This window comes from Macrosteles quadrilineatus, unplaced genomic scaffold (assembly GCF_028750875.1).
Source record: "Macrosteles quadrilineatus isolate MER2022 unplaced genomic scaffold, UCM_ALF_1.0 Scaffold_6__1_contigs__length_79288215, whole genome shotgun sequence".
Taxonomy (NCBI): Eukaryota; Metazoa; Arthropoda; class Insecta; order Hemiptera; family Cicadellidae; genus Macrosteles; species Macrosteles quadrilineatus.
The window spans coordinates 52,081,561-52,097,935 of record NW_026542599.1 but is presented as its reverse complement, the minus strand read 5'-3'; the positions used below and the strand labels follow the sequence as shown (position 1 = coordinate 52,097,935).

General features: G+C 33.3%; 1 protein-coding gene across 3 annotated transcripts in view; it reads left to right on the top strand.

Moving 5' to 3' along the window:
• LOC128996958 (solute carrier family 12 member 4) overlaps positions 1-15,301 on the top strand; it is a 280,375-nt gene extending 265,074 nt beyond the window's left edge. For 2 of the 3 annotated variants that reach the window (XM_054422514.1, XM_054422513.1), the window contains exons 14-21: positions 321-510; positions 1,090-1,305; positions 2,322-2,429; positions 6,311-6,352; positions 8,135-8,245; positions 9,666-9,793; positions 10,326-10,465; positions 11,156-15,301. In XM_054422514.1, coding sequence (XP_054278489.1) covers positions 321-510; positions 1,090-1,305; positions 2,322-2,429; positions 6,311-6,352; positions 8,135-8,245; positions 9,666-9,793; positions 10,326-10,465; positions 11,156-11,247 — 1,027 coding nt within the window. In that variant the 3' untranslated portion in view covers positions 11,248-15,301. The remainder of the gene's footprint in view (positions 1-320; positions 511-1,089; positions 1,306-2,321; positions 2,430-6,310; positions 6,353-8,134; positions 8,246-9,665; positions 9,794-10,325; positions 10,466-11,155) is intronic. The other variant, XM_054422515.1, reaches the window with a different exon arrangement.
• The last annotated feature ends 1,074 nt before the right edge of the window (positions 15,302-16,375 follow it).

Sequence of the window (16,375 nt, the reverse complement as noted above, 5' to 3'; positions counted from 1 at the left end):
GAATGTAGCATAACCCTGTGGGGTAACCAAGAGGTTTTAATGCTCGTCTTCAAAACTGAAGGTTGCTTGTTTGATCCCAAAGTGGAGTCAATTCTAAACTCTGATGTATTTTGCCATTAGGTTTATAAACCAGCAACTCTTAGATTTGAAGGCAAGCACTATAACTACATAGCTTTCCAGTCAAGGAATATAAGTTTTATCTTTGCTGAGCTTCTTTTACCCAAGAATCTTATTTACAATTTTTTGTCCCAATGATAATACGAGGGTTGAGCTATACTTGTTTGGTTAGGAAGGAATTTAACAGTCTACTGTTGTGACAGGGTGCAGACTACCGGACTTGGAGGAATGAAGCCCAACACTGTAGTGCTTGGTTGGCCGTACGGTTGGCGACAGTGTGAGGAGGACCGAACCTGGCGCACATTCTTGGAAACTGTCAGAGTGATATGTACTTCCCGCATGGCTTTGCTGGTACCCAAAGGCATCAATTTCTTCCCAGAGTCAACCGAAAAGGTAGGAGTTATGGTGACAAACATAAACCAAAAGTGTGCCAGAATTATAAAACTTTTTTAAAATACAGATTAAATGACAGATTAACATGACCCAGCCAATGCATTCCCTACAGTGTTTACAATAGAATGCCAATGTCTAGCTCAGCATACATAAGCTCCCTATTGGCCTAAAACTCTAAACTCCATTGCTGCAATAAATATTTCCCATAGTTTTACTCACGTTTTCATTACTAAATGTCACTTGTGTCTAAGTCCTGTATCCCTAGACAAATGGGTGTACACTGTTGTACACAAGAAGACTGGATCATCAACTTACATTCTTAGTGGTGAACATGCGTTTGGACATGAGTGATAACTTCATCAGAAACTTAATTCATTCCATCTATTCCAACACTATTCCTTTATTCATCTTCAAATTAAAATACATAGTGAGTCAGTGTCATAATCTTATCTACTGTAGTCCTCCAATAAGTTCAATTTTTTAGTATGTTTTTTTCCCTTACTCCCACTTCAGAAAGAAACAGTATACATTATCCTCTCCTCCATAACATATAAATCTAAATGTGTATATTCTCACCAGGTTGCTGGCAACATTGATATATGGTGGATCGTACATGACGGAGGGCTGTTGATGCTGCTACCGTTCTTGCTCAAACAACACCGCACCTGGAAGAACTGTAAGATGCGAATCTTCACTGTCGCGCAGATGGAAGACAACTCCATCCAGATGAAGAAGGATCTCAAGAACTTCCTCTACCAACTGCGAATCGATGCTGAGGTGGAAGTTGTTGAAATGGTAAGTTTGGAAAATCTTGTTTTTGCAGTATTCTTATGGATCTTTATTAAAATGATTAAGCCAAACTCTACTGTTGTAGAGTTGTGTTACTGTTGTAGAGTCAATTTACAATCACATCACCCTTATGGATCCGTTGAAGACAATTTTGAGGTGTTTGTATCTGACAATTTGTACCAACTTTAATCTATATTCTTCAAAAATAAAACAATGTATTTGTAACTAGTTATTTACTTGTATTATGACCAAAGAGTAAAGAACAAATTGTTAAATCCAACCTAAAACAAAAAAGAGACAATTAATCAACATTAGAGCAATTAAACATTGAGACGACTAAGGGTTTGGGGAAATTCAATTAAAGAAAGGCTGTGAAGAGGTTTAAATGCTTAGTTTTCTGAATAACTTACTAGCATTGTTACAAAATAGAATTTGAATGAGACATATTTACACCCCAAGGACAACTGTGGGGAATTATTCCCTCCCCCACCAACTTTTCTAACCCTACTGACTGAGACTGACTGCCCCACGCTTCTCAGTTCAGCAGTCATACGTGTCACATGGATTGCTGACACCAAACCAATGACCGTGATGTAGCAATGGATGTATTGTATACTCTAATTTGTAACACTCAACAGAAACCCAATTAATTTCCAAGATAATTCTAGCTAGTGGAGCTGCATCACACTGCCCAATCCCTGATAGCAGTGGCAATGGCTAAAATCTATAAAAAACTCTAATCTGGAGTAGTAGTCAGGACAGGATATTAAAAAGGTATTCTTAAAAATATCCTGACATTCATGATCGTCACCAACAAAAAACAAGTAGTAAAACATCAAATTTTGCAGTGGGATGAAAAGTCTACTTGCAGTACATTCATGCAAGGTCAATTTTCAATACATGGTTTAATCTAATGAGGCAAAGGGAGTCCACTCAAATCCTTTTCTGGGAATTCCAGGGCTGTAGATTAATTGACACTTTTTGTTATTTTGTACTATATTGCCATTTGTTTTGTATTCTAGACGGATAATGACATCTCGGCTTACACATACGAGAGGACTTTGATGATGGAACAGCGAAACCAAATGTTACGAGAACTGAGACTCAACAAGAAAGAAACGTTAGGCATGGTGAGTACACTACAGTTTTTAGATACTCTTGAAAGTCTGTGTTTCAACATTTAAATCTACAACGGATCATTTAAGTAACCCACCAAAGTGAAAAGAACAGAGCATTTGTAATTTTACTTTAAATTGATGCCGATGGTTTAGATTTCCTGTGTTACTGTTAGGTTGGATCATCTCTTGTAGTTTGCTGCAGTTGTTTTCAGTTGCAAGAATTGAACACATTTTCTGGCCAGAATATAATGTTAATCAAACTTTTCTCACAGAAGAGGTTTCCTGAAGTTAAATAATACCAAAAACATGAAACCTGAACACAAGCCAAAATTATTACAGTATTTTATACTGGTCGACCAAACAGTAATCATTGATCAATGCAGTAACACATGTACAGTAGACTCCCTCTTATCCGGACTCCTCGGGACCGAGGCCATTTTGGATAACGGGGTTTCCGGTTAAACTGACTTCCCCTAAAACTTGTTAAAAAGGACTGTTTATTGTGATATTCGACTTAATATTAGGAGAGCATTGTATTTAGACACGTGATCACTGGTCTCAAATCTTTCCCACGAGAACAGTCGTTTCAGTACTGCCCACTTCCTGCCGATCTAGTCCGGTTAAACCAATGAGCTGATAAAAATTGTCCGGTTAAAGAGATGTCATTTCCGCCGAGTGTAGTCCAGTTAAACCGATGTCCGGTTAAAAGGTGTCCGAATAAGAGGGAGTCTACTGTAACTTAAAACTTAATTTGTTGATTTTGACGGTTGAGAGGTCAATTCTTACTGGGGCCCAATTTAATAGCTGAGTTTAGTGCTTTTATTATGTTTAGAGTCATAGGGAATATTGGGATGGTGATAAATTAAAAATGATGTGTTTCAGCTGTCAAAAAGCTGTATATTTTGCTTGTCAATGTATTTACACCCTGTTGAAAATAATTGTTTCTGATCGCTTTTTGTGTCCAAGAGAAACGTGTACCATAGCTTTATGGTGCATTTTGAGATGACGAAATATATGTTTTGAAAAGTTACATTTCACCTTTTTTGTGAATGAGTTTCTCAACATTGTTAGTGGGATTAGATTTTTTCCTCAAACAAGTTTACAAAGATTATGCACATGTTTTGCTCAAAACTCCTTTGCTCATCAACACTGACAAGTGCTACAAACAATAGCATATCTTTTACTGTGTAAATAATCTCAATCAATGAAAAGCTGTTTCATTGACTATTCTAGCATGAAACCTAGGCTAGTAGGAATATCTGGTGTTTGTGAAACATCTATTCATATAAAGCACCTAACATGTTTTGAAAGGTCCTTAAAAGCAAGGGGCGCCAAGAGTAAATTAGAAATGTTGACTCCTTAAGAGTATTTTAATTAGTTTTACCATAGTAAACATTATTCACCCCAGGATTGGTGTTCTAAATCTAAACTTTGGTATCACATTTGTGATATAGTTTTAACCCAATAAATAACCATCTTCACACACTTTGGAAAGAGAATCCTCACTTTGTTCTCATTAGTAAGTAATTATTGAAATTGAAATTTGTTATAAATTAATTTTATCTTACTTCTATAGCTATACACAAGGTGTCTAATCATCTAATCAGTTTATTGTCATGTTTATTATTATTGCTAGGTAACTTTTCAAGCAAACTGGTGCAGTGGTTATCTTGGTTCAGCTGATTCTTATTCAAAAATAGAGTACAAATAAATTATCAAAAGAAGATTTTCTGATATTTATTGTTGTAATTTGTAGTAGACATCAGGGATGGTGTACTATTTTTTAAAGTAAAATATAGAATCCAAGTTATGAAAATTGATTCATGCTGTTGTTAAGCTTTATTTATAAAACTTATATTTTAAAGCACTTTATGTCAGATTCGCAGCAACCTCCTATAATCTCTCTCTATTGTGGCAAAATCAGGATTGTTTTCTGAAATTGTAATAATATTTTACTATATTTTTTTATTTTTAAAAATCCCCAAACCCCCCACGACAAAATTTTAGGTACAATCCAAAAAAATTTGTACTATTTGGAACATCTCTATAAAGATTACATTATATTTATCACATAATACATTTAAGATTTAATTCTTGGACCTACTCAATGAAGTTTCAAATTTGAACCTTTTCTTGAGAGTGGGTGGATTCAAGGTTTAGGTTCGACACATCACTATAACTACCATTTAGAAAGGGTTTTTAAAATACATTGTAAGGTACCAGTAAAATAAACAGTATTAGCAACCTGACTTTTTACCATTAGCTTGTTAACAATCCTTATCATGGGTAACCACTAACGAGTGGGAGAGATGTGGTAAACTATATAAAAAGTACACTAAACACTAAACAAGTAGGGGTACCTTTGATATTTTATGGGGAAAACCACAGAAATTGCAATAACTTTTGAACCATAATGTTTACAGCAATGGGGTTTGTAACATTTTGTTTAGGACTAAAAGAGCTATGCTATAACATACTAAATTTTAATCAAACTAACTAGGGATGGACGAGATTGGATTTTTAGTTTGAGACGAGACGAGACGAGATTTTTTATTTCTCATAAAATTCTGAGACGAGAACTAGACGGGATTTCCCTTCTCATACATAACGGGAAATGCACGTTTGACATTTTTACCTGATTTTGTAACATTGTTAGATGACTGTTTAAATACAAAAATTATATTAATATTCAAGAATATTTAAAATCTTTTATTAAAAAACATCAGTATAAAAAAATGTTTATTAATTACGCCTAACTTATTAAAAAGCACGCTTACGCTCAGGAAACATGGTGATATCAGTTAGGATAAAGTTAAACTTCCCTAAAATAAAATAAATAATAAAATAATAGCAATATTAATTTGTATAAAATACTTACTTTTGGCTATTTTTACAGTAGTAAAACATGTCTCACACTGCTTACACTTTACAAAACTTCTCAAATGATAAAACAATTAAAGTAATATTTACATGTAAGGAATAAATTAAATAAGAACGCCTTCGCAAAGAAAACTCAACTACTACACTCTCCTGTATTGCAGGTGTTGCATTGACTTTCTGCAGGCGTTTTAATTTTTTTTATTAATCTCGTCTCAAAAAAATCTCATCAAAAAAATCTCGTCTCATAGAACAAGATTTTAAATTTCCTGAAAACTTTCCGAAATTTCGAGACTTCAAAATCTGTTGAGCATATCTTTATAAATCCGTTATGCTGTTACTGGTGTACTATGGGTTATTATGAAAAAAATCACTGTTCTAAAAAATTCAAAAAACGCTTGGAGATACTATGGACTAATGGATTAGTACCAACAAACCAAATTTCATCCAAATCGGACACACAAGTGTAGTCTTTAGCTCCACACATCAGAGGTCCCATCCCCCAAAGCCAGTGGTGCAATTCCACCCCCTCGAGCCAGAGGTGCAGTTCCCACATCGTATGCCTCCCTCTCCCCCCCCCCCATGGTAACTGAAAGGACAATTATACTAAAAAAAAAAAAAAAAAACTGTAAACCAAGTTGTAAAGTAAACTGCAGTATTTTTAATATAACTCAGTCACCAGTGTTTTTATATGTAGGCCTATTCAAGAACTAAGAGAGAAAATATAATTTCAACATTAGAACACTACGTGTCTCATTCAACTAGTTGAAAAATTGGCTACAGTTGATCCATATCAATCAGATGTCTTTTATGGTACCTGAATCCATTGACTAAAAATATTTTATATAAAATTATATGGAGTATGGTATATATAATGGATACTGAAAATCAATACCAGAAGCCACTGCATCGGTCCAGACTGCAACTGGATACTTGGGTGTTGTAGTTTTGTAGTGAGTAGATGTATCGTATACGTGTTGTGACGTGTTTTCTTGTCTGTCTGTTGGGACGCTAAGGTTGAGTTCAACGAGATTCCATCGGAAGAGAACATGCCACTGGTTGGTCTTATTTCCGTCTTTCTCAGATTTTGCATTTTCAGTTTTGCTCGAGCATACCATGGAATATATTGTAATAAATTTTAGGAGAGAAATAATAGCTGTGGATGAACAAACATAAAGATTAACATTGTTATTCTCACTCATGCAGACAAAATAATTATTTTTAACTTTTTGGCAATAAATAAATCTTTAGGGTCATAAATCAATCTAATAAGGTCCCAGCTATTATCTTAAAGAACAAGGTCTTAAGTTACACAATATGTAAAATAAAAAATGCATTACTTTGTTTATTATGATTTGAATAAGACATTACACTCTTGTTTGTTAAGATTGATAGATGAACATCCACATGTACACTTCTATAATTCTTCAAACTATAAATTTTATCTATTGTAAAATACAAATAATAACCTTGCTAAAAATGTTATTAAAATGTTACAATGTTCCACATAACAACACAGTAAATTTAAATGTGTTCATAAACACTGTTGTTAATCCCTCTATCTGGTTTTGTTTACCCCCAACTTTTTTTATTAATAGGCAGGACAGTATCACTGATAGTGCAGTAATCATATTTAAATTTTATTTTAATCAGTTAATTATATGTTTAACTGCAAGGCTTAGAATCGATTCACTTCTAAGATTGTTATCTGAGAAGTGTTTTGAAATTTTCAAAAGGTTGGCCGAAGTTTAATAAACAGGAATGAATGCTATAATAAATTCCTCATTCCTGAAGGCTATAAATAATTATAATGCAGATTATAAACATAAACCTTATATGTATTCCATGGTGTTATGTACATTTTTTTGCTTAAGCCTCCTTGATGTTGCATGGATGTGTAGCTTAGAGGACATTGTATTACAATTTAACATTTTTTTACTGCTTTCGGTGTATTCTGTTTCAGAATTGTTAGTTACACACCCAAATAGTTCAATGTGTAGCCTATTTAGGATACATAAACCACTTGTGTGTTTATTTTTACCTTGTGACAAAACCTTTTGTACAACAGTTTTTAAACAGTGCATTGAATTAGCTGACACAAAATGTTTGCAACTTTACACATATATAATAAACTACATTCAATAACCTTTGTGTGTAGAAATGTATAAGCAAACTCAAAGCAATTGAGACTGTTTGAATAAGTTTGTTACAAACATGTTTTGAACTTTTCAGTCTATTTCATTGGAATGGGTTGGCTGCAATTTAGTACATTGCTTGCATAGGTGAAATAGCAGCTAGTTTGCTTCAGTTTGACTCATTCGTGGATGGAGAATCATTTTGTTTGAATTTATTTCAGTTTACTGCAATATTAAAAACTTATGTTTCTTGTACAGTCAAATTTTATAAGGCAACTCAGTTCACAACTTGAAACCTAGACTAATTGACTAATGATTAATGACCTACTAAATTGCAATGCAAATTATTTCAAATGTCTAAAGATTTTAATAGTTTTTAATTTAATTTCAACTGTATATGTTTTATTTCCCTTTTTACAGAAAGAGAAACCTTTTATCCATGTTGAGGCAATAAAGTAAAATTATCAGTTGAGTAAAAATGTGTTTGTATCTTTGAAAAATATCTTAACACAAATATAAATACACATGATACGGTACTATAAGTTTCCAGATCTATCAAATTGTGTACAAGGCCGGTTCTACAAGGTCTGTTCAAGTATAAAATTCCAAAATCAAAGAGTATTGTTCACCTAATATTCCAGTTCTCTTAGAGCATGGTAAAGAAAAAGTTTTGAAAAATATTTGATCCCATTTTGTCAATTTTAGGTCCAGGCAATAGTAGACCACCATCATGATGTCAAGACAGCGACCAAGGTTCGCTTCCAAGAGCCGAGTTCAGAGGGAGGAGGCGATGAGAAGGAAAATGCAGATAATCAGGTAACGAAAATATGTCCTTGGATGCGTATCATACTAATATTATAAATGTGGAAGTTTGTGTGCTTGTTTGTTTGTTTGAAGTTCATTCACGCATTAACTACTGGTCGGATTGGGTTAAAATTCGGTATGATGATAGCTCACATTCCCAATTAACATATAGACATATTCTTATCTCAAAAATCCTTGGCTCTGCTAGTGGTTACAAAAATTGGGACCAGAAATACTTTATCCACCCAATTAGCAAAAAAGGTATAAAAAAAGAGTTTCCACGTGAAAATGACAATCTCTTTTGATTCTGTTTATGTGAAAATGACATAAATTATAGTCTTTTTTACCGTGAAAAAAGAAAATATAATTACATTTTACATATTTGAAACGTAGAAATTAAATTTCACCAAAATTAGATGTTCCCTACAGTCCCTACTGTTTTTAGTACAGAATATTTTCGCTAATCTGACAGATATTGGACAAGTGCTTTGTTGGCATGGGCGCCTAAATGACTAATTGGGTTGGTAATGAGCCTAATTTAACAACTTTTTTTAGATTGTGCATTAAAAGTTAATAATTCCTGCATATGACCAAGGAGCTTAGGTAAGAAATGGGTAAAATCTAACATTCTGTACCTAAATTTTACATTTTCTGGACGAACACTATTTTATCCAGGCCTCCCTCTTTACTGGGAGCTATTCCGTACCCCCCAGGCCTTCCGGCCCCCTTATGGAAAAGTTAGATGACGCCTATGTTTGTCAGATTAAACAAAACAATGGACTACTTCAAAGTCTTATAAAAACACTCAAATTGCAAAAGACCAAGTGTGTTATACCAAATCTTTGATACTGTTTGAAAAAAAAAACTATGCACTGTGCATTCAAAAATTATTCTACGATCAATATCATGTTGGATGTTGAGCAGTATCAAACTAAAATAAAGAAAAGTTGACATGACCTTCAATTTTTAGTACAACTTTATCCCCTATTATGTATATTTTTGCCTATGGAGACACTTATTTAAGGAATTTTCCCTAATTTCATTTAAAAACAAGGATATCAATTGAGAGAAGTCTTTAGCACACATTAACTGACATAAAAACATCCTCCGCAGCATCATTGATCAGAACTGAGTAACTGCTGTCTAGTTGTTTGTTTCCAATAACCTGTTTCAGTAATGTCTCACAAGTTGGAATTCCTTTTTCAAGACAGTTAAAATAGGTATCCTGGATTGCTATAGTGCTGGAAACGAGCAGTGACATATAGTACAGCTTTTTGTTATATTCTAACCTAAATTTAAAAATATATATCCAAACAAATAATAACTTTATATATATTTCTAGAAATATACATGATTTTTGGATTATAATATTTCAAAGACATGACTTGTCCATGACACATTGTCATTAATACTACTTTTCCTGGCTTTTCAGGGAGAGGAGAAAGCAGGAGGTGATAGTTCGGAGAAGTCGCCAGTGATATCCAATAACAAGGCGGCGGCCATGTCGGCGGTGAAGGAGGCACAAGGCACAGGAGACAACAACAAACCTGCCATCACTCCGTAAGTTTCGACCTAACCTAACTTGCCATCACTTCAATCTAACCTAACCAAACATGCCATGACTCTGTGAGTCAACTTATGCTAACCTGTCTTGCCATCACTTTATAAATCAATTTAACCTAACCAAACTTGCCATCACTCAATAAGTTAATCTAGCTGGATCTAACTTAACTACCACTCTGCCAGTCAATATAACTTGCTATCACTCGGCAAGACGACCTAACCAAACTTGCCATTACTCTGAACCTCAACCTCAATATAACAAAATGTGTCAATCACTCTATAGGCCAATCTTATTCTGTTACTTTACACCTTTTTTAACAAATATCTCCCCATAGGGTCTATTAAAAATGTAAGATAATCCTTATTATATTTTCAATCTCCATTTTTCTACCCCCCCCCCCCCTAGACTTAACCCCATTTATTTAAGCATTTATATACTATTTACATTTATTTCTTATGAATTAAGATTTTTTGACTTAGTTGCCTAACCACCCTAACTGGACTCATCAGTTTTTACTACTTTTTCCAGAGACGAAGGCAATGTGAGAAGAATGCACACGGCAGTGAAGCTGAATGAAGTTATAGTTAACAAGTCTCACGACGCGCAACTCGTTATTCTCAACCTACCAGGACCTCCACGCGACACCAAACTGGAGCGGGAGGCAAACTGTATCCTTCTGACAAATTTTCATTTCATTTGACTCGAATTAGATCATAAAATTAACCTCATGGCTAAAATTTCAATATAGCTGGGTAGCTGGAGTGGTCTCACTCACTATCCAACGTCCCTCATGTATTACGTACGTACGTTTACGTACGTATTACGTACGTTTGCATGTCGTGCGTATGAATTTTTTTTTCCTAATTAAGGGCCTGAGTAGGATTAGAGCCAGTCCTAGTCACCTATTTTGGTTCTAATATTCATGATTGCCATTGTTAAAGGCTCTATACATACATCTATTTATACATTTTAGTCACTATTAACATCAAGAATTTTTTTTTTTTCAGATGGAGTAGGTATCAAAATCTTTGTACAGTGGGAGGATAAGATGAGTACTATTGATGGTTGCCAAATAAATAACAAATTTAAATCAATATAATGTAGATAAAATATGATAAATTTACCTAGCATTGATAGTCAACATGAAAAAATTACATTGGGTTATCTCAAATTTGAGCAATATGAACACCTTTCAGTTTTACTAAATCAAATCATAAAATGTGCTTATTTTAAAATGATGGGGTGTTAACTTTTTCCTAAATGTAAGGATATTGCTGATTAAATGTCACTGACAACACAGCAAGGTTTGCAGTGTCTTGAGGGTGCTTTGATCTATTTTTTCCTTGACTGTTGGCCAGACATGGAGTTCTTGGAGGTGCTTACAGAAGGGCTAGAGAGAGTTCTCATGGTAAGAGGAGGCGGCCGAGAAGTCATCACTATCTACTCATGAGCAATCATATGCCTGCACCTAGCATTGGTTTTACATTTTTATACAAAACGTTATAATTTCATCGTCACGTTTCATTTTCACAATCAAGAACGACTACAAGTCCAATATACATCAGTTTTAGCGTATTATGATTTAACAAGTTTTACATACCATTTAGTATGTATGTGACTTTTTATATTGTTTTATATGCGTTTGCATTTAATTTAGACTCGTCTGTTAAGATATACTCTTAATCTCCATTATGTCATTGCGACTATTTACGAGATGTTTCGTTCTAGAAAAAGGGTATTAGGTTTTAACTTTAGAAATCTTTTTTTTTTGTCCACCATTATAATCTTGTATCTTTTTGTTTTTGAGTCATAACTAGTTAGTAAATAGGAGGAATGATATTTTGTAGATTACGAATATATTTTGTTGTTTTCACGTATTAGATACTAAGATATATGTATACTGTTAATTTATATACAAGAATTTTGTTTGCATTTGAGAAAGAATCGTCAATTGCAAAAGTTGTAGATAATTCTAGTTAATGATGTAGACTAATCGTTTCGGACTCTCATTCATCTAGTGATGTAACATACATTTTCAATACTATAAACACCCTCGCTCAGTTTTATACTATGTGTTTGTTGAATTATTATACTGGATGTCGTGAGCTATATATATATATCGAATACATGAAAGATTTAGTGAAACCGACAAATACCTTCTGAGATTTTCAGGAGGGTGAGGACGCGGTCTCAGACCCTCGTACAAAGTGGACATTCATCACGTTTTAACTAGTCTTAGAGGTTAATTTAATTTATTGCACGTCATTGAGCGTAGAACAACTCCTATGGATCGACAAGCGGACACGGATCAAAACCGTTACTATGGTGATTGTCAAAATCCAAAACGTCACCGAGATTTCCATAGAAAATTTAAAAGTCCGTAATATTTCAAACGGATTCCCGACATTTAATTGTGTAAGTGTGTCGTAGTTAGTCGTACGTACGGAATCAATTATTGTTGTCTTAGATATAGGTAGGTTAGGTTTGTTACCACTAGGTGCAACCGTGTTTACACTAGTGGTCGAGTCACTTACCGCAGTAATTCATCGTCTTTGGTATCGGTTTAAACACTGTACATACTGTGTGAATGTGCGAGTTTGTCTGATATAACTACGCTAGACTGAGCCATGCACAACAATCGTACCTGTTATATACCTTGTACCTCGACTACTCGACTCTCAACTGTGCCCCTTGTCAGCCTTTTATAACTTTTGGGAAAAGTCAGAATTTAAAAATTTACTCTCGGGATTGAGACGCTATAGTATGCACAAATTGAAGGGTTATACGGAAGCTTCATCTGATTTTGAAATGAAGACACAGCGCTTGGCTCAGTCTATGCCACTTCGGTCACTTGTACTATACTCCGTGTGACTGCTACAATCCGCTACGTGTGAGTGGTTTTTAGCTATTTGTGTGTAATAATTTAGCAGCTCGATGATTACCAAATTGAATATTTTTGTAGATAGTGATTATATTGTTTTTCTTCAGAGGTTTATTGTTACGTATATTGTAAGCTATTCTCGTTGAACTCACGACTTAATTTCCCGTTGAGTGTTAAAATATGTTACCATTTTTTAAACTGTTACTTGGATTTGGAGTATTTATCCGATTAAATGTTAGATTAAATGCAAAAATATATAGCATACTTGATTTTATAATAACTGGCGATAAAACAAAATGACCTCTCTGTGTTAATAAAATGTGATTAATCAATATTGTAAAACTAAAAATTGTCTTTATTGTTGGGGTTAGGAAAGGAGGTTTTAGTCGGCTTGTTTCTATTATCAGATGTATAGTAGTTAGATGGATCAATTGATGGAAAATGATCGGATCGCAGAGGTATTGATGAGGACTACACTGAGAGTTTTAAGCTATCATTTGCTGATACTTCCAGGATCACTTTGAGGAGAATCACAACTGTTTGAAATGCTTTATGAGTTTAAGAAAGGGCTTTTAAGTAGGTAAATTAGAAACAGCTGATTAAGTGGTAAAGGCTTTAGCTTATCGAAAGTAAAATTATGGTTTCTCAACTAAATATAAGAATAATTGAGTTTTCATTTCATAAACAGTGAGTTTAAAAAGCTCAGTTGGAATATTGGTCTGTGTGTTTTGTAATGGTTAATTAATAAACCATTTCAATTCTATATATGTTATTGCATTCTAAATAATATAAACATTGGTCAAAGAGTGTGTTTGTAACAGCAAACACATAATCTTAAAAATCGAATCGACCATTTGTTGGATAGAGAACTAGATTCAGAAATTCTGTAAATGGGAAATAGTAAAATTTATTACACAGCATTCAATTCAAAATGTTAATTGTTTTTTATTTAAAATATTTAAAACTAGAAAGTTGTTAACTAGTTCATAAAAGATAGCAAAATTCTCAGACCATCCAAGTCCAACTCTACTAATTTTTTAATAAGTCATCAAATGACTTTAATATTGTTAACTAGTAATTTTTTGGCATGTTAACATTGAAAAAGGATTATATCTAAGACTCAAAGTCATGTATTTAAACTTAAAGAAATATATTATCAGATAGTTTATGATTGTTACTTTGTGTAAAATTTTCCTTTTTAAAATAAATTTATATACATGTTAGAAACTAAAATATTTAAATAGAGGTAATTTAGTCTGTGATCTATTCTGTTTGAAATTCATAAGCAGATTGACTATTTTATGATTTCTGTTGTTTAGTTATAGAATATAAGTCAAGAATAAAAATAAAAAATTATCTTGTTAATTAAAAAAAATACTTTTGTTAATTATAAAATTAATCTTAACTGTCAGAACTATGTTATAGAAATACTATGTGCTATTATCTTTTACTTAAATCTTAATTTGTTTTACATGACAATCATATTGTTCAATTTCGATCAAGAATTTTGTAGGTGAAAGCATTTTATTTGTAATCTGTTTATTGTTTTGTTTAACTATATTTTAAAGAGTCTTATTTCTATTTTAAGATTGCCTTTTGTGTGAATTTATGTTTTATGATAGTATAATATTGTTTATTTACTCTGTTACCGGTACTTACTATATAAAGTGTTACTTCGAGTTATTCTACACAAGTTCATTGGTTTAGTGTAAAATATCCTTAAACACAAATATACATTGTAATGTTAGCACATCACTAAAATAGCCTACTAAAGATTTTTTTACTTGAAATATAGGCTATGTCTAAACATTTATTCAAAACTAATAGCTTTTCTTTAAAGATGTTTGTAAGAACCCCAACACAAATTAAACTGAACCATAAACAGTTTAACACAAATTTTCTTGAAGGTGAAAAAATAAAAAGCGTTTGTTTAACATGGAAGGTGCTCAGAAACCATAAAATTGTTCTTTGTTGATCGTGTGCCTTCTACAATGTCTCTAGTTTAATTTATTCAATTTCCAAAGATCATCCAAAGGAGAAAATTTTAAGTCGTAGGTTAATAAGAATATTTGTGCCAAGGATTACTGTGCTAATTTTTAATTTTTAGTGCTGCTATGCATGTGATACGCTTCAGAGCGACTTTTGTTAACTTTAAGCTTTTCAAAATCCGAATTCCTTACTATTTTTACTTTTTAGCAATTAACTTTAGTGTGTTAATATTTTCATTGGAGTTATTCTCAGTTAAGTTTTTGAGACTGAACTAGGGGGTTAACCTCTAGTTTGAGGTCATTCCTTTTCAATTACAGTTTTATTGTCTTATTACTTGGCCTAAACAATATTTAAACATTTCAAAGTTTGATGAACTAAGTTTACTGATAGGCTGTGAGCATAGGAATGACGCGTCAAGTGTCCGATGATTGACATCGGTGGGTTCATTAACGTCTGCGAGAGTCACTACGTTTCCACTTCTGTAGTGACTGTTAATAGATGTCTTATAGTGAATTTAAATACAGAATTTAAAATCAAATCTTAAATTATTTAAAGAAGTAATTATTATATTCATATAGGGAATAATATGATAAATATAAGATATGTGTTGAGAGTAAATAAAAAAAAGTAATTAAGAATGATGAATTGAGTTTTATTGCCTGATTTCTTTTTAGTGAGTTGAATTGTTTCAGCTCTGGTTAGAACCATCCCTAAAAAATCAATGTGAAGGATACAGTAGAGTTTTATATGGGACTAGCTGTACCCGCGGGCTTTGCCCCGTTTAACTTTATAAGTGAGCTCGTTCGCATGGCTCAATCACGTCCTGGTTGAAGTTCGTTCGCTACGCTCACTCACTTTTAGGTTGGAGCTCGTTCGCTGCGCTCACTTGCCTTCAGGTTTGCTCGTTCGCTACGCTAACTCGCCTCCAGGTTGAAGTTCGTTCGCTACGCTCACTCACCTTTTGGTTGCAAATTAGCTGTTGTCATAAATGTAAAAGAAATAATAGTGCTGCACCCTGTTGGTAATCCTTGTAACTTAAATGCTATTGAACATCATAGAACAGAACCAACTTGTTTAATTGAAACAGCTGTTAAGAATCATTAATTCCATTTAAATATGAGTACTCATAAGGTTAACATGGGAAACTCCAGAGCCACTGGGGCGGAGCCCGAGAGTCCGATCAGGATAAAAACAGCTTAGTTTTCCTATTTAATGCCTAAAGAATCAGTGTACCAAATTTCAGCCTCCTAGGTAAATGGGAAGTAAGAGAATTAGTGATGAGTGAGTGAGTGAGTGAGTCAGTGAGGGCTTTGCCTTTTATATATATAGATTCTATATGTATACTTAGCTGATTTTTAGCCTGCCCTTCGCTCTGGCAATTTTTTAAAGTAAATTCATCACATTTTAAATATAGATGTAAGAAACTAGATTAATCATAGTACAGTGGAAATTATTTACTAAATAAATGGTATGCTTTTCCTAGCATTTTGAAAGATGGCAATGAAACTATAGGCGGAGTAACGGTTTAGGGGGATGGGGAGGACAATTTCAAGATGTATACAATAATTTTATTTGTTCCCCTAATTGTTAAAAAGAATATCTTTTAAAATCTAAAATAATAATCTGTGTGAAAATTTAGGCCAAAGATAAGTCTGACTAATTAGGTATCATTGGTTATGTCTTGGCGCTGTAAATTAAATGGAATTTT